Below are 24878 nucleotides of genomic sequence, written 5' to 3'. Positions count from 1 at the left end.
CCTTGTGTGCAGGAGCAGCTCAGGGGCAGCCTCTGGAGACATGCGGACAAGCAAGAGAAGGGAAACTCTCTGCCATCCTGCTTTAGGTCCCGTTTCACCTCCCCGGAGCAGCAGAAACACTGCAGCTTCCTCAATATTGCAGTGCAACAGCAGCGTGGTGCCTGGTTGTGCAGGAGCTGGTGTTTCATGCACTGAGCTGGTCAGGCAGCAGCTGGAGCTGTGCTGCTGGCGGGCTGCCCTGTGCCGCAGGCTGCCGTAGTCCCTCCTCCATATAAACTCCACTGATAGCTGCCGATCCCCTAGAATCCACTTAGGGCAAAACCTGGCTGAGAACATCTCTGCTCTGCTGCAAGCTGGCGTGTGAGGGGCAGGCGTGGGAGAGACGTCTCTCACATCGGGGGAGTTGTCTCTGGAGAGCGAGTTTTGGCCCTGCAAGGTGTTTTATTGCTGTGAAGTTGTTCCTGCTGCAGTCAGCAGCTCCAGGAGATAGATCCCCGTGGGGCTGCGGCACAGATTCTGCTCCCTCAACCAGGAGGGAGTAATAGTGTTTGCACAGTGCAGGGGGTGTGGATCTGGGGATGAGACTGACCTGGAGGAAGGGCTTCCAGCTCCAAACCTCTGCATCACGTTGGGGAGCCACATGCTGCAGGTTGAAGCACAGCATCGGTCGGTGACCCCAGGAGGGTGCTGGAGCTGGGCAGTGGTGCCTGGGGACTCCTCCCTGGCCGTGTGCTGAACAGGGGGGTGCTGGGCTTGGTTGCAAAACATGGGGGTGTTATTCTCATGGGAAGGTCTGCTTTTGGATTTGGGACTGGGCAATTCTCACCGGCATCTACCCATTTGCTCTCGCTGCATCGCTCCAGGCTCTTCTCCTGGGCAAAGCAGATCCAGGACACACACTGGTTCTGCTGAGTCTCTCCACCCTGTTGGATAGATGAATGGATGGGTGAATGGCTGGATGGGGGCTGGCGTGGCATGCTGGGGCAATATGCTTCCATTTTCGTTTCCCAGTCCAAGCATGGGGAGCCGGGGAGTCGGTGGCTGGAGCTGCCTCGTCTGGTTCCAATTTAAGGGAGAAATGGTCTTGATGGAGCTGAGCCATGTGGATCCCATTACGGTGAAGCTTTGCAAGTCATGCAGAGACAATCCAGCCTGTGGGGAGCTCGCCCGGGTTAGCTGGCAGGGGTCAGGGGTGGTCTGGGGAGCGCCTGTGCAGTGGTCTCCTTGTTTCTTGGTGAGACTCAATATTTTTGGTTTAATGCAAAGGCAAATAAAAGCAACTCTAAATGTTTCTTCCGCCCATCCCGCAAACCTTGCAATTTTTCCTTGCCTTCCCATCAGTTTTTGTGTCTTGTCTCATAATTTATGGGCTCCTATGGGTGGTGCACCCTATCAGCCTTCAAAAGACACTGAACCAGCCCCTGCATGTCCCCCAGGATCTCCTGGCCCTTCGCTTCCCTGCACTGGACACAGAGACACAGAAGTCTTGGATGGGCCATTTCGGAGTGGGTGAGCTCCATAGCTCCATAGCTTTGTCCTACCGATCCAGGAGGGACATTGACCCAAATGTTTTGGAGTCAGTGCTGGGGAGTCATGGAAAACTTGCATGGTAAAACTAAAGGTGGTTCTTGGGGTCTTTCACTTCTATCCACCGCTTCATGCCCTGGGCTACAACGGATCATGCCTGGGCATCTATTTGTTATTGCGTTTTATTTATTTTGTTGTTGCACAGCGGTTTATAGATGAGACATCACTTATTTAGCAAAATCACTTGCACTGATCCTTGGTGCATCAGTTTTTCCCTACTTTTTACCATCTCCTCTCCAGGAGTTGGAGCCTGTTCCCCCACAGATCAGAGCAAACGATTATTTGAAATCATTTGGCAACACTGAGATCATCTTGCTTGTCACCCACTGGTGACGCCTTGATTTCCGAGGAGGGAAAGCAAACTCCTGCTTGCAGGGATGTGTCCCCCTCGCTCTGGGCTACTTCTTGCCTCTGTCCCATCTCTCCTGGTCCCTCCTCTCTCCAGGGTGCCTCCCCAGCACCACGGCCATTGCTGGGCTTCCCAGGGTTAATCAGCACCAACTCCTACATTCAGACTACATCACTCCCATCCTCGCCTTGCACTGCAGTAGGGTTTGATCTCTGTGGTTTGCCAAGGGGCCGCGCAATTCCCAGTTCCCGGCGGATTAATTCTGGTAGATAACAGACTTCTTCAGTGAGTTGCAGGCAACCTCATATTTGAAGCTCCAGGACAGTGCATTATGTTTGGGGCAAAGACTGGATCTTCCTGGTGGTTTGGAACGTGCGTGGCACATTGGAGACCGGCAAGACATAACCCATGGCTGCAGTGACAGGGGAGAGAGCTGCTGTCGCTGGAGATAAAGGAATAGATCCGGCCAGAAAAAGCTCAGCAGCACTTTCAGGAGAGACTGACACTTAAAAGTCCAACTCCCCTTGACCTTCACCAGAAATCTAAGTCCCCAGGAATGTGCTCACCCTGTCACCGTGAGCATATGACACAAGTGGTACATTTGCAGGGCCCAAGTGACTTTAGAGGCAGGGCTGGCCAGCAGATATCACCTCAGCTTGGGCACTGCGGCAGCAATGCCTGCACAGCCCAAAGCCCCGGGGCGCTCCCACCTCCCTGCCCTGAGCATCTTGCTGCAGAGCATCTCACTGCAGCTGAGGGCTGCTGAGTTTTCTCTCCCCTGCCAGCTGATGGGCTCCAGGAGAGGGAAGTGGGGACAAAACATGAGTTAAGCCCCAAGTTTCTATGTCATGAGACCTTCTGACTTTTCGAGACTCCTTTTTATTCCAATCTGGAGTGAAAACAAAGAAACTGGGAGCTGTTGTCAAGAAGTAAAATGCTGTAATAGGTGAAGGGGACCCTTCTACCCCTTTATTTTAAATTTAAGTACTAACCTGGCTTGTAACATCTTGAAACATCTGATGCTATCTTGCAGATCAAAGCCTCCTTGTTTGGGTTGTAATGAAGTGTCAGACTGTTTGCTTGCAACACAAACAGAAGACACTTTGATCTGCAAAACAAGATGTTTAAGAGCCCTACTAGCAAGGGCTCTTCAAGTTTTAGCAGCACTGCAGAGCAGTGGAATATTTGAAGTCTGATATTGTTTCATATTGAGACTTTCCAAGTTACGGCAGCTGATAATGTGCATTACTGTCACACCTGTGCCAGGAATCACATGAAAGTCATCTACACTGAAACAATAGTGAGCTGGAGAACCAAATTGATAATTTTTCTAACAGTTTCCAAAAGCAGCTGTGTTTCCCCCCACTCTCCTGTTTTCCAGAGGGCTTGTTTCCACAGGAAATGTTATTGGAGTCAATGTGAGCTCTCCACAAAATGTCAGCTTATCTGAAAGATTTGCAGCAGTGAATTGTTTTGGGGGGGGAAACCCCACAATTCTGTGTGGTTCAGCTGGACAGCATTGCCTGCGCTCCTGCTCCTTTGGTCTTGCTTTTTCCTGGCCCGTTTAAGCTGTGCATCATCCCACGAGGGCTGTCTGGAGGTGTCTGTGCAGGGACCGCTCTTGAGCTGGAGCTGCTCACATGTGTCTCCTCGCTCGGCTACAGGCTCAGCGCTGGCGCAATGAGAACTATGAGAGGCCTGTGGACCTGGAGGGCTCTGGGGACGATGACCCCTTTGGGGACGATGAACTGGACGATGTCTACTCAGGCTCCGGCTCGGGGTGTAAGTAGCTGCAGAGATCGTGGGGAAGGGCCCATGGGGAACCTGGCTGTGGGTTTTGGTGGGACTGGAGAGGGGGTTGCGGTGGGATGCAAGGGAGGGGATCACCCCTTGCCCATCGCTGGAGCCACCCTCCTGCTCTCTCCTAGACAAAACCAAAGGGACCGGTCCTAAAGGTTGGGTTCAAGTGACTCCATTTCCCATTTCAGTCTCTGGTCCTACTGGGCAGGATTAGCCTTTCCCCGGCATGATAGCATGTGTCAATGTTATAGGAGTTTCGCTGACCCCAGAGAGGGGCTTTGGCCAACACATGGGAATTTGCAGCCCTTGGTTTCTGCTGAGCTCATAACCAGTCCATGCTCTTGGGTTTTTTTGGGGTGAGGCCAGATGGATGTCAGTCCTGGGAAATGCCAGGGCAGCAGCAGCTTCACCCTTTGCTTTTCTCCCCCTCTTTCAGATTTTGAACAGGAGTCGGGTCTTGAGACGGCAGTAAGCCTTACCACGGACACATCCGTCATGCTCCCCACCACAGCAGCCGTGCTGCCCATCACCTTGGTGCAGCCCATGGCAACCCCTTTTGAACCATTCCCTGCTGAGGACACCACGCCTGAACAGACAACCAGTGTCCTGTATATCCCCAGGACAACAGAGACACCCGTAATTCCCAGTTGGAAAGCAACCACCGCCAGTATAACTGCCAGTGACTCCCCTACCACCACGACCACCACCATGACCACCACCATGACCAGCCCGGCCACCACCACCACTGTGGCCACCACCACCAGCACCACCATGGCCACTGCCAAGCCCACCACGGTCCGGAGGTTCTTGCCCCCCTTTGTCACCAAGGCAGCCACCACCCGAGCCACCACCCTGGAGACACCCACCACCTCCATCCTCGAAACCAGCACGCCAACAGAGGTGGCCACGTCACGGCTTGTTCCCACTAGCACAGCCAAGCCCAGGTCCCTGCCAAAACCAAGCACCTCCAGGACTGCAGACCTCACAGAAAAAAGCACTGCCTTGCCATCCAGTCCTGCCACGCTGCCACCCACAGAAGCCCCCCAGGTAGGAGGCAGGAGTCCTTCTCACCTGCTAAAGGGCTCGTGGGCCATGTTTGAAGCCAAGCTATGGTGATGGGAAGCCTTTGAGGTTGATCCGTCCTGAGCCAGCTGCTCAGAGGGAGGTCAAGCCAGGTTGGGCTCTTCCCAGCTCTGTGGAACATTTGGGGAGCTGGAAAGGGGAGATTCAAGGGTGGGGGTGTTAGGACGGGCAGAGTGTGGTGATGGGGCTGACGTGAGAGCTGGTGGGGGGCACCCAGGGGTATGCCATGTGTCCCCAGTGCCCCTGGCTCTGCCTTGCCCAGAGCAGCTTCCCCAGGTGGGAGGGGAGCAGGTCTGGGGGTACCACCACCCCACGGGGAGAGAGCAGCTTTCCTCCAGGTGAGGTGTCTGCGCTCGCCGCACCATTTCCCAACTCGCAGCCGTCAGTGGGAGGCCCAAATGCTCCGCAATTACAGCTTGACGGTGCATTTCCAGCCCGTGGGGTGTCCTGAGCAGGGGATTTAATCCACTGATCCATCTCTCATTCAGAGCCCCTCAGGGGCCCTTTGAAAACTGCTTTGACTGAAAGGCAGAGTGATCTGTCTAAACTAGTCCCTCTTCTCTGTATGCGTATATGTATGTATAGCGCTCTGGGCTCTCGCTGACCTTCAATTAATCTCTGTCACAAAACCGCCTGCTTGTGGGAAGCAGTGAGCCATGCGCTCGTGCTGGGGGCAGCATGACATGGAGAGGGCTCCTGCTCGTCCTCCCCGGCTCCGGCCCATTGAGCTCTTTGCTCGTCCCAATTTGTGATGTCCTGAGGCAGCCATGGAGGGAGCCATTTGCCCCGTGAAAGAGGGATCCCGGGGAGGTTTTGCTCAGGGATGCTCAGTGTGGTCCAGCTCAGCATGTGGACATGTAGCAGGTCAGGCTGCCAGGACAAGGGGGAAGGTCAGGGGGGATTTGGCCGTGAGGGAGCTGCAGGGGTGGGGATATGCAGGTGGCAATGAATAGGTCAGGATTGGGCTGGAGGAGGATGGAGCGGCTCATCTGCCCAGCCTGTGTTTGCTATCCAGGCTGGGTTCACCTCCTTGCCAAGGGGGCTTCATCAGAGACCATGACAGGGAGCCGGGCTGGCTCCATGTCCTGGGGGAGAAGGACCCATCTTCCTGCTCCTGCCCTGTGCTACAGGGCTGAAAACCACAAAAGCAGGTTGAAGGAAGAAAAGGGAGAGGGAAAGGACCCCCTGGGACTCATCCAATGGCATTCAATCCTTACATTTGCTATGTTGCTGTAGCACAAATGGTTGCATCATTTCATGTCTAGCAAGGAGGCACCTGTGAGATGTTTGAGGCAGCCATCTGTCTACACTGGGGACAAACGAGGGTCTGGGATGTGGGGCTCTCTTTAGGGGAAGCTACAGAGAACAGGTGAGAGTTTGTGCATCAAAAGGGCACCTGGGGTGGGGACAGACAGGAATGGTCCAGCTCAGCCATGGAGGCCTCAGCCTTTTGGTGACCATCAAGATGTGGGGTTGTGTTGCTTGCTGCAATATAACCGTCCACTTCAGTGACACAGGGAAGGGACACCCCCAGAGTTATCCCCCACGTTCCCTGCTGAGAGGGCCATCCTGTCATTGGTACTGTGATGTCCTTCCTCTGGAGACATCAGAGCTGCTGGAGGCAGGAACCACCCTTTGGTCCTTGTCTCCTGCTCCATCTTGTCCTTTCTCCCAGATGGAGCCAGGGAAGCTGACAACAGTCGTCGACAACGAGCTGGAGGTCCCAATCAGCAGCGGCCCCAGCGGGGACTTTGAGATCCGGGAGGAGGAAGAGACGACTCGTCCCGAGCTCGGTAATGAGGTGATGGCTGTGGTCACACCGCCGCCGGGACCGGGGCTGGGCAAGAACGCGGAGCCAGGGCTGATTGACAACACGATAGACTCCGGTAACTCAGCTGCTCAGCTCCCTCAGAAAAACATCCTGGAGAGGAAAGAAGTGTTGATAGGTGAGACTGGTGGGCTTGCAGGGGAAGAGCTGGCGTGTTTGCGGGGGGACGGCAGCTGGGCTGTCCATGCCCCAGCAGAGGGGTCGGTCTTTGGCAGGGCATTGGGGTAGTGTCAAGCCTGGGATAACCCACACTCACCTGCCAAAATAGCTCCAGAGCCTGCGCTGGGGGATTCCCAGGGGTCTTCATGTCAGCCAGGAGAACGCAGAGCTGTGCACAACTTGCTTTTGCTAAGATGAGTTTCCAGGGAAAAAATAGGATACTGGTGGAAAGATGTGCTACGGTGCTGGCTGAATACCACCCGGCCACCACTGACTGCAGGGGAGGAGAGAGGTGCCCTGCGAGGGGCACTTGTCCCAGCCAGAGGGACATCAGAGGTGGGGCAGAGGTGTCAGTGTCCCACCGCCAGCTAAAGGGAGCTGGAGGTGATGGCCTGGCAAAGCAGCAATTGTTCTGGTGGTCTTCAACTGAGCATGGTGGATGCTGGCAGGTACCCAAATGAGCAACTCTTTGGGGGACTTTCTGCACCCTCCCTGCATGAGGTTACAGCCTGTGCGGGGACCTCTCTGTGCCTGGGCTGCCTCGTGCCAGTCCATCGCCCAATGTGCAGCTGTAGAGTAGATGCCTTCAAGTCCTACCCACCCTTCAGCATTGCTGCACTTGGGAGCTTGTTGAAGCTCCTTGAATCATGGGATTCTATTAGCCCCTCACCCTCACTTTCAGTTTTCTTAACTGTAGATTTCAGGAGAAAAGGTTGCAAAACATAAAACAGCCAGAATCCAAAGAGAGCACCCCCCAAATTAATTGCGCTGAAAGCCGGGCTGGGGCTGCAGGGCAGCACTGATGTCCATGCTGCTTCTCTGTGTTGCAGCGGTGATTGTGGGCGGCGTGGTGGGAGCCCTCTTCGCTGCCTTCCTGGTCATGCTGCTCATCTACCGGATGAAGAAGAAGGACGAGGGCAGTTACACGCTGGAGGAACCCAAGCAAGCCAATGTGACATACCAGAAGCCCGACAAGCAGGAGGAGTTTTATGCGTAGAAGGAGAGCCCGGCGTGCCTCGCGCTCCCTCCCTCCCTGCTCCAAACTCTTCCTCCTCCTCTACTTCATCCAGTCTCTCTCTTTCTCTCTCTCTTTCTCTCTCTCTCTTTTTTGGATCAGACTGTGAATTTAAAAAGCAACACCCACAACAGCTAAAGGAGAAAACACATCTTCGTCATGACGAAATATCAAGCGCCCAGAGCATCGCTGAGTTCAGACCGAGTACCGCTGGCCTTTCTGCAGTGGGAGGGACGGGGCAAGGAGCCAACGCCAAGGAGCCCGTGCCTGGGGAGTGCCCTGGCAAGCGCGGGATGGGGCGGTCAGGCTGCCGACAGCGGCTGGAGGTCACTGGGCTTTTCCCACCAACACAACGGACTCTGGGATCCGGACACCTTCCACCAGCCCTGGGGCGCAGGGGGGTTGGTTTGGATTTATCTTCCTTTTTTTTTTTTTTTTCCCCCCCTTTGGAAAAGAGGGAGGTTTCTTTCCCTCTCTCTTGTTATTTTTTATTTTCTTTTTAAATGGGGTTGGTTGCTTTGCAGGAATTGCCTTGCTCCCTGCTTTTGTTTGAAGACTCTCAGATACACTTCGAACCTTGAAAAAAGCACAAGGGGCTGGAATACCTGATGCCCCGGGGTTTGCTCTTGGAGTGGGGAAAAATAAATAAATACAAACATGGCCAGTATGCTGGAAATGATCTCTTTAGATCACCTCTTCGGAGAGTTCATGGAGCAGCAAGAAGCCACACTGGGGTATCTCGTGCTGCTCCCCTCCTGCCACCACCTCGCTTCACTGCATCGCTGTGCCCAGCCAGAGACCTTAAAATCTATAGAAACCGCGTGCTGCCAGCCGCTGAGGGGTTTGTTTGAGAAGGGACCTTGCTTTTGCTGGGTTTTCACTGTGACCAATAAAACTCAGCTTGCACAGTACGACCGACAGCACTGATTTTAAAACAGAGCGGGACGTTGCGTGATGGGGAGTTGGCAGGGAGAGAAGTTGGAAATGGAGAAGTTAAATCCTCTTCCCAGTTCCTCCAGAGGGGATAACAAAGCTCTACAAGGTGTGAGACGCAGCATAAGAAAAGAAATGCAACCAGAAGCAATAGTCTGTCCCCTCGGGGGTCGGGCAGGTGTCCCCACCAGGCCACTCACACCCAGAAGACGAGGAACGCAAGGCAGAGTGGTGGCTTTCCACTGGTCAGCCCCAGAGCAGGTTGGCTGCTATGTATCTTTTGCAAGACCCAGGATTGGTGGTTTGTGTTTCTTTTGTTGTTGCTTAAATTCCAGTATAACCCACAGGGGACCCAGGAGCCTGAGAGCAATAGATCCTGGAAGCCATCATCACCCAAGTGCAGTGGTTTCCCCTCTGAGGCTACCTAAGGTGCAGAGCAGCAGGGCCTGATCCAGAGCCCAACTGTGCCTTCTAGAAAGGCTAGATTTTTTGGAGCAAGCTCTCTGCACAGAAAAGTCAATTAGATATTTCAATGAGTTGGCTTTTAATTAGCTGAAGCGCTGTTTGCAATGCAGTCAAGGAGCTTTGTTTTCATCATGGTTGAGATCTTGATGGTGTCCCATGGAGACCTTGGCTTTGCTCTTAGAGCAATTTAAACAGGAAAATGGAAAAAATATTGGTTGCTTTGACTCTGTTGCATCGTGAATTAACCTGCACAGACACAGTGACACTTTGTCCCCTCAGGGTGTTAGTGAATATAGGGATTTATGACTCTGGTGGAGGCTACAAGACAGCAGCGCTTCTTTATGTTAGGAATTTGAGAGGCCAAATGCATATTTTATACAAACATATATATATATATATACACACACACAGTCACATACATACACAGTTATATATATATATGAAATGAAAACCCTGTAAATTTTCATTGCACTGCATATGATGGCTGGATGGGACTTTGTGGTTGTGAAGATGGGAGGTTTGGGGTGTGACCCAAAACGCTGACCTGGTTTTACTTCAGGGTAGGGAGCAGAGCCCCTGTGCACAGGCCAGCATTAAAATCCCTTTTTTAGAGATGTCAGCCTCAAAATGGTCATTGTTTTGGTTCTTTTAGTTTGGAGAAGACGGTCCTGTCGCATGTCTTGGATGGTGATGCTGAAAGGCAGATGGTGTAGAGTGTGTGTGTGTGTGTGTGTACCCATTTCTTGGGTCCATCCTGGCTGCGGAGGATGAGGATGCTGTGAAGGGGGGACCACACATCTGAAGAAGGCTGGTGCCAGCCTGGCACTTTGACGTGCTCCAAAGGAAGAGTTTCAACTCATGGTTTTGATGGTTTGGGGGTTTTTTTGGTCCTGTTGGGACTGCATGAAGGGCCCTAGCTGTTGGGGAGTGGCAGAAATCAAACCACTTCATGATTTAATGAGTTGGGCACAGCAAGTATCAAGGCCACCCAAACTCACCATCTTTTGGAAAAACGTGGACTTAATCTTTTGAGCTTGCATTAAAAAAAAAACCCTCCCAGCTTAATCTCTTAAATGCTGCTGTTCTTTGCTGCTTCCCTAATCTTCTTCATTCCATTTTTTCCCCATTTAATAGTCTGAAGTTCTATAATACAATTTTTTTATTCACTCAAGCTTAACCTTGGTTCGCTCAGCTGGTGTTAAGTTGTAATCCCGGCACTTAAATCCGTTACAGTTTCAGAAGTGAGGACTGCTGGAAGCAGGAGGGTGAGAGGAGGCTGGGCAGCGTTTTCTCTTGCACTAATTAAAAGTACGAGATGACCACATGCAAAAAAAGGTGAAGGCAATTAAACTGGTAATCAGAATTGACCAAAGTCTAAATTCATTGTACATCTGCTGCTTCCACACATTTGCTGTATTGCTGTCTGCCTGGAGAGGGGATGTGAGCTCAAGGCAACTGTCTTTTGGGCTTGGAGCCCACCTTTTTCTGGTGATAAATCATGATGGAGCCTTTTCTGTCACCTCAGCTCCCCAGGAGCACTGTTAGTTGTTGGAGTTGATGCTTGGAAGAAAAATAAGCCTTATCTTGCTGGAGGCTGGCTGATCTTGTGCCTCCCTTGTAGGGTACGGGATGGTGGGATGGAGCTGAATGTGGGCTGCCTTTTTTTGGGAAAGCCTGGCTCCAAAAAAATTTGCAGATACCATAGCAACAGGGATAGGGAAAACCCCAGCGAAACCCAGATGAACAATGCTGCCAGGGTATGTAAGAGGGGTGTGGTGGGGGGGGCTATAGCATGGCCATCCCCGAGGCTGTGCATGGCACCATGTGAACACGGTGTGTTGTGGCACCTGCGCCGTGCCAGGCAGCAGTGCCGAGCCCGTGGCCGTGCCGAGGGCAGCCGGAGGCAGGTGGCAGGCAGCGGGGTGGAGCTGCTGCCTTCAGGAGGCACTTCTGCACGGGCGCACGTGTCTTGCCATGCTCTGGGGCTTTTGAGGGATTCCTGGTACGAAGACGGATGGGGAAGAGGTGAGAAAGCACAGGGGGGAGGAATGAAAGCATCTTTTCTCAGCTGTTGATTTGGCTGCAGAGCAATTTTTTAGGAAAATTAACTCCAATGGTAGCTTGAGCATTTCCTGCGTCACCCCCTCCCAGAGCCTGCCAGATCTGGCACCTTCCCCCTCTGCACAAATTCAGTCCCTTCCCCAGCCTGCGTGTATCCTTTGTAGTGATGTCATCCATGACCGGCTGCAGTCTCCCAGCTGGGGCAATGCCCAGATGTGCTCATCCTTCCAGCCATGCACCCTGAGGAGCGGGCAGCCATGTGGGTGGAGAGGAGGATTTTTCCACTGGCTTTTCCGTTTCTTTTGTGCATGCTTGTGTGCGTGTGTGATACACCAGAGCTGAAGGAAGACTCTTTGCCATGCCAGTTTCGTAATTTTAGGAGAGCTGCAATTGTCGGCTCCTCTCCCAGCCATGCTGGTTTCAGTCTCTCTGCGGTGATTTGCAGCAGCCGATGCCTCAGAGGAGAATGACAAAGTGAACCAGTGAGTCCTGGGCCACACAAATAAGGAGGAGGCAGGAGGAGGGAGGTCAAAGGGAAGGGAGGAGCAGAAAATGTGTGCGGCAGCCCAAACGAGGGGCTGGAAGCAGGAGGGTGAGAAGGGCAGGGGACGGAGTTGGACTCAGACAGGTTTTGAAGGGCTGGAAAAGAGTTTCCCCTTTCCCCCCCAAAATCTCTTTGGTTTTAGACCATTCAAAAATAAGCATAGAGACCCTGTGCTGAGGCAGATGCCGCTACAGGGGAGGCAATGGCGCAGGGCTGGATGTGTGCCACGGTGTGCTGCTTTGCCTCTAAATTTCCCATTCCCTCCCCATTTTGCAAGGTGGGTGTTGAAGGTCCCTGGACAGGAGCTGCTTTGCTTCACGTGCGCCTTGGCTCCTGCTTCCCATCCTCATAATTCAGAGCTATCTGACCCCTGCCACGAGTCACCAGCACAGAGGCTTTAACGGGAACAAAACCATTAGCTAAAAACAAGAATGGATTTTTTTTTTTTTCTCCCCCAGCCACCCTTTTTATGATTATAAGCATTACTGGGTTGGGAGGTTTTCTGCAAGGCTCTGGCAGCTCCTAAAGTGACACTGAGCTTTCAACACTGAAAGGTTTATTAGAACAACTGGCTTCTTGCTGGGCGCCTCGCCAGCCGCTCGGCCGGGCTGGAGCCTGTGGTGACAGGGATGGGTGTGGTGTGCGTGTATGTATGTATATATATGTGTATGTAATTAATATATATGTATATATGTATATACGTGTGTGTGCAAAGTACGCACGTGTGCACAGGTTCAATGCAAACTCTGCACCTAATGAGGAGGAGGGCGTTTTATTAGCCAGCATCGGGTGCTGGACTCTGCAGTCCTCGGACCCCGTCCTTTGCTGCGGGCTGCAGGATTCGGCCCCATGCTGCTGGCTCCTTCCTTCCCTCCTGCTCTCTGCCCCGATCCTGGCCACCTTGGCGCTGGGTCGGGGTCTGCCAGGGTTGGGGGAAAGGAGCCTTTTGCCAACTGCTGCATCCCCGGCCGGAGCCGAAGCGGAGCTGGGATGCTGGCGAGGCGGCCAAAGCCCCACCGAGGCTCCGTGTTCGCTCTGGTTTGTCCTACGTACCTTGTGCCTGCAGCTCCGCAGACGCATCCACACCCAGTCTCTATAGAGAAGTCTCAGTCTGGAGTGTACAAACTTTTTTTAGTTTAGGGGTTTTTTTTTTTAACTATTTTTATTTTTGGGAAAAAGTCACCCTAGGAGACACCTGTGTGATGCCCAGATTTATTTTTTCCCCCCACGTTCCAGACAGCTCATCCACCGCATCTCCAAAGACCTCAAGGGTACCAGTGACTTTACGTGCATAAGCTACCCCTGTTCTGCGTCCCCCGGTCTAAGTCATAAAAGTACAGCTGACAATCAAACCAGACAGAACTGCTGACTTTAGAAAAATATATATCCATTGCAGTTTGATAGAACTACTTTTTAAAATCACATGCTTATCTCTCACTAACGCTCACCACCACGTCTCCAGGATAAATCGCCACCCATTGGTTCTTCTGTAAATAAACATGAAACATTCTTGTATAAATTAAAATAAAAAAGAAAAAAACAAACAAACATAGATATACGCCCGGAAAAACATCCCTTTCCAGAAGATTTAAATAATTCAAACAAAAAGAAAAACCCAACAACAAGTAAGCCCCACTTCACTTTTTCTTTGGAGCTGATTTAAATTCCCAATAGAAGAACAAAAAAATCTTTTAACAAGAGAAGAAACTACAAGTGTTTTACCTTTCAGTGAATATGGGAGGGGAAAAAAATGCATGTAAATATTTTTAATAGGAAACATATCTTAAACAGAACTTTTTTTTGTATGTACATAACTCTTCTAGAGTTTAGTACTTAAATTGCTTCATAGTGTCTGTTAAAAAACAAAAATAAAATAAAATAAAATGTTTGTTAATTGTTTTTGTTCTTACTCAATGGCCAAAACTTTAAAAATAATAAAAAAGACTATAAAAATAATCTTTGCCAATGGATCTAGCACTGTAATGGTACTGTCTATTTTTTTTAATTATTTCTGTGCTGTGCCCATTTATAAAAGGAGAAAAAAAAAATAAAGTCATTTAAACATTGTCTGCTCTGGGCTTTGCCTGCTTTCTTGCTGTGGACTGCCTGCCCCCGGGTTTGTGTCATACCAGCGTGTGATGAAGGCGAAGGGAGAAGTTCTCTCTTGTTCTTGAGCCTCGATAGCATCAGGCAAGGGGTGGTGGTTAATTAATGGTCTCCATGGCAACGCTGCAGAGATGCTGAGGAGCCGGTGGCAGTGTGGACCACCCCAGCACAGCCCAGTTGCGTCTGTGCTGGACCATGGAGGAGGTTTGGATGCAGGGGGAGATGCAAGTGATACAGGTATGTGAAACGGCATGCAGAGCCATGGAGCATTTCAGCTGAGCCACTGTATCCCCACGTCCCGCAAGTGTCACCAGCAACCTGGAGAAGACGTCCAAGCTGTGAGAGCCATCCCCTCCCCACGCTGGAGGTGGAAGCAGCCTGGGCTCTTGGCCCGGGGTCCCTTTCTCGCAGCTCTCCTCGCCAAAGCGATTCCTGGAAGCGAACGTGGTGAGAAATTTGGCAGCGATGCTGTTGGCCTCTGTAAGGAGATACTTGGATGCATTTAACCGGCTCCTGTGCCGCAGAGGCCAGACCTCCGTGGATGTGTCCTGACTCACAGCAGAAGGCATGGTTTGCATGGCTGCATGCTGTCTTGAGAGTCAGCCATGGCCAAGGGCAAGTGCCATGCCCCAGGAGGTTGCCTGCAGTATTTCCCCAGCCCCACGGGTGGGACCTCCTCCACTTCACATGCCAGCAGATCTGCACCCAGCCCTGGTGATGCCATGCCACTAGCATGAATTTCAGGGAACATCACTTTGTTTGGGTTTGGGGTACGTTTTTTTGAAGTGTTGCTGGTTTTTATTACCATACTGGACCCTGATTCCTTTATAAATCTCTGGTTCTCATGCTCCATCACTAAGTGCTTTATCCACTAAAAATGGTTAAACCTCCGCTTTGTATAACCCAACAGCCAGCCTTTAGCAAGGGTCACAGACTGCTACGCTGGACAAACACCATCCTTCCTTTGAAGCTGGGCAGGTAAGAAGCACTTTTCTGGATGGTGGTAGCAGCTAGACCCCCAAATCACCTCACTTCTTACCCCAACCATTGTCTCTCAGAGCCAGGCAGGTCCCGATCACCCCAGGACTGCTCCCCGCAGCAGCCCTCCCTGCTTACAGAAGCACCTCAGATTTACCAGGGCCACCCATTCAGGTTTTCAAGCTTGTCCCCAGCCCCAGCAATAATGATTTCACTGTGCTGGTGGTCAGACTACCCGTACACTTGGCAGCAGCCGCAGCCAGCTGCCGTTACAAGCGAGGTGAATAACTGCTGGCAGTGAGGTGTTGGTATTCAGGCTGAAGGCTTGAAACAGCCTCTAATTATATCCCCATCCTCATTTCTGGTATTTTTTTTTCCCCCCAACTGCAGTTATGGGAATGTTCCCTTCCCACACCACCATTGCGGACCCCCAGGGTTTGGTAGCATAACCCCAAACAGCCCAAGTGGGGTTTCTTTTGCAGCAAAAAGGGTTCCCTGTGACTCACCCTTTATAAATCTCTGTGACATGAGCAGAGTGTCCAAAAATAACACTGTAATTGAGACTTCACCTCGCAAATTAACAGGCCAAAGGCACTAACCCCCTCTTGGTTTGAAGGGCTTCTAGGCAGTTGCACCAGAACAGCCACGACGAACACCTCAATGTCCAGTGCTGACCACCTCGCAGAGACACAGCTGGGAAAGATCTTGAGATACCAACCCTGAGCTGAAAAGAGCATGGAGGGAAACAAGATTGTCACCACTGTGCTGGGTAAATTGTCCCCAAAGCCTTCAAGAGCCAACAGTTGGAGCAACCATTGTGCCTATACTCTGTATTGCAAAAGATACCACTTTAGGGGTAAAACTAGGACTCTGGCTTAAGCTAAGCTTGGGGAGGGGAGATCCAGGCTGATAGGCAGTGGCACTGCTCCTTGAAACTGGGATATGAATGAATAACCCTAAAGCAATAACAACCACCACCTTAGCTGAAATACAACATTTCCTTCTAGTCAGCATCATGAGATTTCTAAAACCACTGAAATTACTTGTATTAGTTCTGATGAGCTTCAGATGGAGTGGGAGAATGCTCTGCTCAGCCTTCAAAGGAAAGGATTAAACAGCAGCAAGTCAAAGGGTTAACATCGAGCTTGGCTTTGATGACTTGGGCTCTCATGATTGGCTTGCCAATCATGGGGAATTGCAAGATCAGTACTAATTTATCCCAGATAAATGCAATGAGTGGTTTAGAGAGGATGGATGTGGAACAGCTGCCCACGTCTGTCCCTGTGCTCAGGGGATGCACGGTGAAGCAGAAAGGCAGCAAGGCCAAACCTGACACTAAGGTCCACAGGGTGCAAGCCTCAGCCCCAAGGTCACACCGAGTCTTCACAGAGAAGTGCTGATACAGGTGAGAAGCCAAATCAGGAGCTAAGGAATGAATAAGCTATTCAGAGATCAATGTTTTCAAACAACTTGGACCCAATAAGCATCTTAAAAACCTGGCTGAGCCATCTGGAAGCATTAGTTCCCATTGAAGACCTGTGAAAGGACTTCCAAAAAGGTGGGAGAGGAAGAACCACCAGAGTGCTTTGAACTCCGTAGTTTACTTTAAAAACTAGAAAAATATTGGATGAAGTAGTCACACTGCTTGTAAGCACCCTGAAGACAACAAGTACATTAAGTTTTGATGGACTTGACAAGAACTGATGTGTCAAATCAACCTATTGTCCTTTTGTGACCAGGAACCTTGCTCTGTGTACAGACAAGGACCTGTCTGTGCCAAACACGGTCAGGGCAGTGAGGTTTTGTCACTGTCTCACAGGGGACCCTCATCTAAATGCAGTTTATTGTAGGATGGGTGAAAAACCTGTTTGTAAGGTACCTGGGGAGTGGTTATCAGCAGTTCACTGTCAAAATGGACAGATGGATTGAGTGGGCATCCAGACAGGGTCTCTCCTGGGGACAGGCTTATTCAATATTTTCATTAACAGTTGAATGATGGCATAACACTGATGATTATTAAATTTGCAGACAATACCTCGCTGGAAAGGACAGCGAGTACATCAGAGGACAGGGCTGGAATTCCAAGTGATCTTAATAAATTGGAACAGTACCATAAAAAATAAATAAATAAATAAAAATCACCTCCATGATCAGTGGAGACATCAGTACCACCAGGGGATAATTCACCATGGTCTATCCAAGCATCCAATACAGAAACTGTAAGAAGGTAATTTGTCCTGCCTGTTTCTTTGCTGAACATAGCAGGTGTCAAGAGATTTTCTTCAAAGCAGTTTAATTTAGTCTAGAACTTGGGAGATAACAGTTATTGAAATGCAAATCAAGGTACTACACATCTCTGTGATGCAGAGCCAGCAAATCACAGCCGACCATCATGGTGTGGCTTGTGTGCTGTGTCCATGCCTGTGCTTCCTCCCAGGCCAAGGGATGCACACTCACCTGCAGAGGAGTCACCAGCCCAGAGATGTCCCAGCTGTCCTTGCCAATGACCCCAGGATGTGTCTGCTGCAAGGACATGGCTGCTGTCCAGCTCAGGGAGAGCCCATTTGGCATCTACCTCCCACCTCTTACTTTCTGATGTGCCTGGAAATAGGACCAGGGCTCCTGAGCACCCTGCACCATGGCATCGGGCCAGCTTGCTTTCTCACAGGGATGTAGCCAATGCAACAGAGGGGTCATCTTTTACAGCCATGAAAGGTGCGTTAGCATATCTGAACACAGCACACCTGCATAAACTCCCTTGCTGGTTCCGCTGGATTTGAGGTTTTTTTTGCCCATGCCTGCCATGGAGATGTATTTCTCTAAAGACAGCGTTTCAAAGACGTGATAGAGTCGGGTGCCAGGTTCCATGGGCATTGGCAGCACAGGGTGCCATGTGTGAACATCCTGGCAGTCCCTGCAGCCCAGGCAGATGCCTCAGGGTACCCAAATGCTACAGGGTATTTGGGTGCAACGGAAGAGGATCAGCAGAGGCTTGCATGCTGGATGGGGACCTCCTGCATGAACCATTGGGGCATGCTGGAAGGGAAGCAGGGCAGGGAGGGATATGTACCTCTGCCTGGGATTTGCCAAGACCATAAATCCATCTAAACGTTCAGGTACTGAAGAATAAGGTCAGGCCCAAATGCCTTCATGGCTTTACCCCCACTCCCAGAATCCACATCACACCACCCCAGCACCGGCTGCATTTCAGCGGTGATAGAGCTGCTCCCTGTTAGATCCTCAGAGGGCTACAAATCCTTTCTGAGCTTTTCTGCATACTCCAAATAAACAGTATTTATCAATTGCTCTGACTAATGCTGACTTAGTGCTCCCAAGGCAGCTTTGCTGAAGGCAGCAATGGGCTGTCCTCCCTCATCCCAGAGAGCAGGCAGCCGCTGCTCTGCTCCCACCTCAGTACACAGACATGGTGGGTCATCTCCTGCCTCCCTTCCCCCCAGCTCCCTGGCAGGCCTGATCCTGTGTGCAAAGTCTTATTTCAATCCTCTGCATTGCTGTAAATAAATAATCCCTGCATCCTCACTCCCACCTTTTCCTATTTCCTCTGAGGTCCCTCCCACCCAGCTCATCTCTGGGGCTCAAATTCCTCCCCTTTGTTTCCCCCTGGCTTCAGTAGCTCCTGGACTCATTTCTCTGCTTTCCAAGGGCAGGAAGTCCTTTAAAAAAATAAAATATACATATATATATATATAAATTAAATCCTAGCAGAGAATGGCCGGATAAAACTCCTTGTCCTGGTCTGCAAGACAGGACTGCCTGATGGGAGTGATGGATATCTGGGCACAGCGGACGCCAGTGGCTCCAGAATGCCGCCTCAGAGTATTTTTGGTCTATTGTACAGGATTCGAGGCAAAGAGCAGCCTATTCCTGCTCTGTGTGACAACATTTCCTGAGCATCAGCAGATATTAATAGTCAGCTAATACAGCAGTCAAACATTTCCCATTATTTACCTGCTTTGAGACAATTGGCATCTGTGCTGATAAACATACCTCTGGGATTTGCACGTGTCCCTCACCTACTCCCTGCCCCCTGAGACATATTTCCTCCCCTCCACAAACCAGGCGCTGTTTTTCCTGAGGCTGCATCCATCCCCACGATGGGTGGACAGGACAGTTTGCCCTGTGTCCTACACCTGACAGGACAGAGAATTCCCTCGTGGGATATTTCCCCTGATAGAAAGGTTCAGAAAAAAAATCAGCATTTGTCCAGGACTGCTGGAGCCTGGACATTTGGTGCCTGGATTAGCATTCAATGAGAAATTCTGCTGGTTGACAATCTGTGTTCAATCTAATGAGGAACAAAGCCAATTAAAAATAATAGGGACCCTGTGCTACTGCCTGTAACAAAACAATAATAATAATAATGGCTAAATCAATTTAAGTTTCCCATTTAGATACAATCCAAACATTCCAATCTGATTCTGCCTTTCTCATTATTTTTGTAATTCTTTCTCATCGGCACTAAGTCATTGGGAACGGAGAACTAGAGCAGCTGGTTCTGATAAGACCCAGAGCAAATTTCATCCCGGTTAACGACTTCCAGAGGAAAACACAAGCAGTCCCACTCCTCCCACTATGGAGGGTGTTTCCTGACATGGCCATGGGATTGCTCTCTGGACTTAGACCACTGAATTGCAGGAAGCCTCTTCATTTTCCACAACTTGAATTTTGGGGAAAAGATTGTGTCAGATAGAAGTCATCATCATTCTCTTACAGCATAGGTTGGGGAGCTCTTCTGCAGGTCTGGTCTACGTAAATGTACCTGGCAAGAGGAACTGCTGGGGAATGCTGCTTGCACCCTGCCACAGAAATCATTGACATTTTGTTTGGAAAAAACCCCAAAGCTACAGAAATTTGGATATACTTGAGAAGACTGTTAGCTAGGCCCCATGATCACCACACATCATCCAGCTAGATCACAACTCCTAATACAACCTTCCCCCTTTAAATATCAGGACAGGCGCTCATTTAAGAAATGTGGGAGGCAGTCTCTATATGCATGTGATCCATACAGCTGCAAATCATTGCATTAAACAGTTTGCAGGGTATTTCCCACGTAAGGTAAGATGTTTCTTGCAAGTGACTTTGCGGCTTTGTATTTCTTGCCTTTCGTGATGTGGGCAAATTGGAGGTCTGTTCCCTTCCCTGTAAAGCCAGGATGGCGGTGGTTGCTTGAAGCTCCCCTGGGTGGCATCCCCTGGGAATCTGCAGGGACAGACATGTCCCCACCATCTTACTGCCAGTGAAAGAGTCCATCTGAGGGCAACAGGAGCGGGAATCCTTGCTCCCCAACTTGTCTGGAGGAGCCTGCAACAGAGGAGGGGTTACAAAGGGAGACTGCTTTGATTTGAACTTATTGAGGTTATGTGAAATGTGGGGGTTTTTTTTCTTTTCTTTATTCCCTCACCTGTGTTTTCTACAAATTTCTTGAGCTCTGTTGTCTATTTTTGGATGCTGAGAATTAACACCTTTATTTGCATTTTACCTTAATTTGGCCTGAGTTAGAAGTGATTTCAAGGTAACTGGCTGATGACAAGGCTTTCATCAGCCAAGACTGTGGCAAGTCTCCACACCTGGGTCACAGAAGGCATAACAGGCACCCTGGTACCCAGGGGTGCTCTCTGGGAAACTGCAGGGCAGCAACATCCCAGCAGAGCTGCTGTGGGTGAGGGAGAGGAGGAACTGGGGAAAGACAGGGAGTTTTCTGGTAAGATCCTAAAATCCTAGTCACTGTGCTTGAATCAGGAGGGCTTCTGAGTTTTAAGCTTTTTAGCTGAACTCTTTCTTTAGCTTCCTCTTAGCCATGTACTAGGGAAACTGAGGCACAGCCAGTGATTTCTCTCCTATGTCTCTAATCCAACAGTTTCTCTAACAGCATCAGCTAGGGATGCAGCTGGGGATTGTCATGATTCCTGCTGCTGCTCTGTGAACTGGAGCTGAAAGTTTCTTCCTGGCTGTGAACACTTAGGAGTTAATTCCTGCTCAGAAACAGGAGGTCTTGTGCCCAGCCTGGGGCTCGGGTTTCAGTCTGAATCCATATTATTATACCCCAGGGCATTTCCATTTGTAATAGCCCAACACTCTGAATCCAAAACGACTCAAGGCAATGAGTTCAACAGCTAAAATCTGTGAAAAAGCTCTTAAAGCAGGCTGGTTTTTAGGCACTTCATGCCTGTATGTTTTGCATGAAGATTGGTGCCCTGGGACAAAACGTCTCTGAAACTTGATGTTAAAAGGTCTCCATGGGTTGATATGAGGAGTTGGTGGATGGTTTAGGCAGACAGAGCACTGCACATCAATGTGGACATGCGCACAAAGCCTTGATCCTGCCTGGAGTGGGATAACGATGTGTACAGCACGCGCTTTGGGTCCTTCTGTTCCAGCAAGAAGATTTTGGATCACGATCTTCCTGTTTCACCTGGCTTTCTGTTTCTGCTCTGAAAAAACATTACTTGCATCCTTAAACTGCTCTCTACTCTGCTACCACCTCTCCTGTAAGATAGTACAGACTGCGTATGCTGCTTGGGCAGGAAATTTAATACACATGGAAATTCTGGACTGTTATTCTCCTTGAGGTATCTGAGGAGCCCCTCTTCCTCCTCCCTGTTCCCCTCTTCATGCTCACCTCAGGGCATGGTGTGCAGCAGGGCTCTAACGAAATCATCTCTCCTCATGGCAGGCTCTTGCCATCTGCATCTGCAGTCCCACCAGCTGGAGCTGAGCCTGGTGCTGAGCAGCATGTCAGCAGTTAATAATTGTAATAAATTAATAATAGCTTAATTAATAATTTTTCATTATTTCTGCCTCCTCGAGAGCTCCCGGAGGCACTGAATAATCCACTGAAACGTTTTGTACTACGAGTTCAAATAAGCACAAATGTTTGGGAGGCCGAGCGAACGGCAGCTCCCTTCTGAGCCTGGGCACCGAGGAGCTGCAGCCCGGGGTGGGGACATGGGGATGACTGCCATAGCCTGGGTCCTCCTTGCATTGGAGGACTCTGCCTTATGAAGCAGAAACCTCATGTCTTGATGTATACATCTGCACTAATAGCCGAGGCAGCAGGCTGAAAATAACTCATCAAATTGGTTTTGATTGGGGGGGAGCCCTTTCCTTCCAGGCTGTGGTGTTTTGTGTGGCTTTTTATTTGTAACCCATGGTACAACGCACCCGGTCAAGGATGGGTTGGCCCCTCTAAAAGCCACCTGAGAGGCTATGCCAGCCTGAGCCCCGTCTCTGGTCAGGGAAGAGACCAGCTCCCGAAGGGTGATTCAGCCATCCTTCAGTGAGTGTTTGCATCTCTCCCTGCCTCAAGTCTTGAGAGTAGCTTGGGCCAAACACCTGGGCAGATGTAAGAGACGTGATCCAAAATCTGCTCTCTGTGTGCGGTTTGCATCTCTGCAATGACAACATGAAACTAGAAGAGGAGCCAAGAAACATCCTTGGGATGTTTGGGGAGCCCCAAGTGTTTTTTTTTTTTCCTGAGACACCACAAAACCCTGTGTTTAACCCTGCAAACAGAGGCTGAGCAGGAGCTTCTGTTTCTAATAACATCCAAAGGATTAGCACTAGGGAGGGAGAAGAGCTATTTCAGTTTGAAGGCAATAATTAGGAAATAAGTGGGTACAAACTAACATAAATAAATTTAAACTAGAAATTACAAGCTTCCTAAAAATCCAGGCAGGGAGGGCTGGAGAAGCCTCTGACGGGGACCTGGGAGGCAAAACCCAGGGCCAGGTCAAGGGGGAAGACCATGATCGCTTTGGGATGCTGTGGCCTCCATCCTCTGCAGGTGAGCGCTGTGTGGTGAGAAATTATAAAAGATGTGAGATGCTTTCTCTGCCCTGGAAATGGGACTAAACATCTCCGTATTGGGTCTTCATGTGACTTCTGCAGGGCTGGAGAGAAACAATCCCACCCAGTTCAACGGGAAGATTCTGAAATACTCCAAATTTCAACAATGCCTCTGAAAGAAAGTGGTGTGGCAGTTGGCTTGCATTTCAAAATGATTTGTATTTTTAAAATCGGAAACCAATTTTGTGTCATCTTTGAAAATGGCAAACTGCACCATGCCAAATTATTCTAAAATACTCACATTAAGAAGGATAGTGAAGTATATCTTTCCCTTAAAAAGTATTGGGTTGTTTGAATATTAATTGTGTGATGAAAATGAAATCTGATTTTTGATGTCTGTGATGAGGAAGACAAGACATCATGAGTTTAATGAATATCCTAGAGGTAGAGATAGCGAAGCAGGGCCTGGATTACCTAGGGTGGTTGTGGGACCTCCATCATTTAGCCCTTTGAGGACTTTTAATGATTCTTTCTGGTTTGAATTTCCATATTTCCACAGCATTTGTGTAGGAAAGCTGCTGTCGCACACCTCCAACAAAGCTGTGTCCTGTCCTGAAATGAAGGGGGAAGTGGATATTGCAAGAAAATGTCTGCTCCCCAACCACCTCTGAGACACCTCAAATTTTACCTTGTTTTGCTAATTTTGGGTGAGGGGAAGGGCTGAGGTGTCCGGGGGAGCCCTCACCTTCGCAGCCAAAGGATGTCGTTGCCAATAAATCAACTCCTGCAGCGGATGGTGAGGGCAACAGATGGATAGGTAAAAGGCCATTTGATTTTTACTATTTAATGTATTAAAAATAAACCCAGAGGTTACATTTACACCACCCTGCCCCTTTAAAAGCAGCGGACGTTTCCTTGCCTCCATCAGCTGTTGAGAAGACAAAAGCAGATGGTACTGCAAAAAGGGAAAGGAAAGCTTTTAGCATCCTTCAGGATGTCTCACCAGGCACTCAGCAGTGACAATTACTGAGCAGGTAATGAAGACAGAGCAGAAACACTGATTTGCTGCTTGTGGAGAACAAAAGAAATTGCCATATTTTTTTTTTCTCCATAGATCAGGGCAAACAAACAGCTTCTTTAATAATGAAATCTGCCTTCGTGTGCCCAAGATAGGATGTGTCCTGCTGGGACAAGCTGGTCAGCTGATAACAGGCAGTTTTTCTTTATCACTAGCCCTGAATGGCAAAGATTATCTCCCATGGTAAATGTACTAGAGGCTGCCAGATCAAATACTTTACAAAGAGATTTAGGGGGGAAAGAAAAATGCTTCTCCTTCCCCATCATCATAGTTTGCACATCTCAGAGCGCCTTGACTGTGCTGGGACGTGACTTTGTCCTTTCTGCGGGAGCTGAGCAGAGGGCAGAGCAGAAATGCAACTGCAGAGGTGCCCAGGATGGGCAGGGGAATGCACAGCAGATTTGAGATTTTGCCAGGGGTTCACATTATAATATCTGAGTAATTCTTATTTGCTAAAATGCAAATTATCCCACTGTGTCTTGGCATCCAGGAAGTAATGTTATCCCATATTTATAGCACTGAGGCCCAGAGATGGCCACAGTGGGTTCAGGACAGAGCTGGGAGGTGGACTTGCCAAGCCGTAGCGTCATGCTATGGTGCAAGACCTGCCAGGCCTGGAAGAGCAGGGCCTGGGGTCTTTCCTCAAGCTCCTTTCCAGGTGGGTTAGGAACATGGAGAAGAGGAAAACCAAAACATCAATTTATACACTGGTTTTCAGTGAGTGGACAGAGGTATTCATTGCCAGGTGCCCACCGAGGCTTTACACCTCCTCTCCTCTGCAGCCTGGGAGAAGAGGAGGAAATAATCCCCCAAAGCTGCAGTTGTTTCTAGAAAAGAGAAAAAAACCCTCTTGATTCCTGCTACATTTGAGGGAGCTTTTAAGGACCAGCAAAAGCAAAGCCTGAGGGCTTGTGCCTGGCTTTGGTAGGAGCCTGCTGCTCAAGGCCACTTTGAACGTCTCTATAAGCCTGAAGACATTTTTCCTTACTAGAGCCCCAGATCTTTCACTTGGAGAAGAACCTGGGAATGAAAATTCAACTGAAAGGATTAATTGTGGCTGGCAGAGGGGACGTGAGCTGCTGC

General features: G+C 49.9%; 1 protein-coding gene across 1 annotated transcript in view; it reads left to right on the top strand.

The window, feature by feature from the left end:
* The window catches only part of SDC3 (syndecan 3), a 49105-nt gene extending 35212 nt beyond the window's left edge, over window positions 1-13893 (top strand). The window contains exons 2-5 of the mRNA XM_054802657.1: window positions 3601-3718; window positions 4173-4783; window positions 6495-6765; window positions 7637-13893. Coding sequence (XP_054658632.1) covers window positions 3601-3718; window positions 4173-4783; window positions 6495-6765; window positions 7637-7803 — 1167 coding nt within the window. The 3' untranslated portion in view covers window positions 7804-13893. The remainder of the gene's footprint in view (window positions 1-3600; window positions 3719-4172; window positions 4784-6494; window positions 6766-7636) is intronic.
* The last annotated feature ends 10985 nt before the right edge of the window (window positions 13894-24878 follow it).

This window comes from Grus americana, chromosome 23 (genome assembly GCF_028858705.1).
Source record: "Grus americana isolate bGruAme1 chromosome 23, bGruAme1.mat, whole genome shotgun sequence".
Taxonomy (NCBI): Eukaryota; Metazoa; Chordata; class Aves; order Gruiformes; family Gruidae; genus Grus; species Grus americana.
This window is presented reverse-complemented; position numbering and strand designations above follow the sequence as displayed.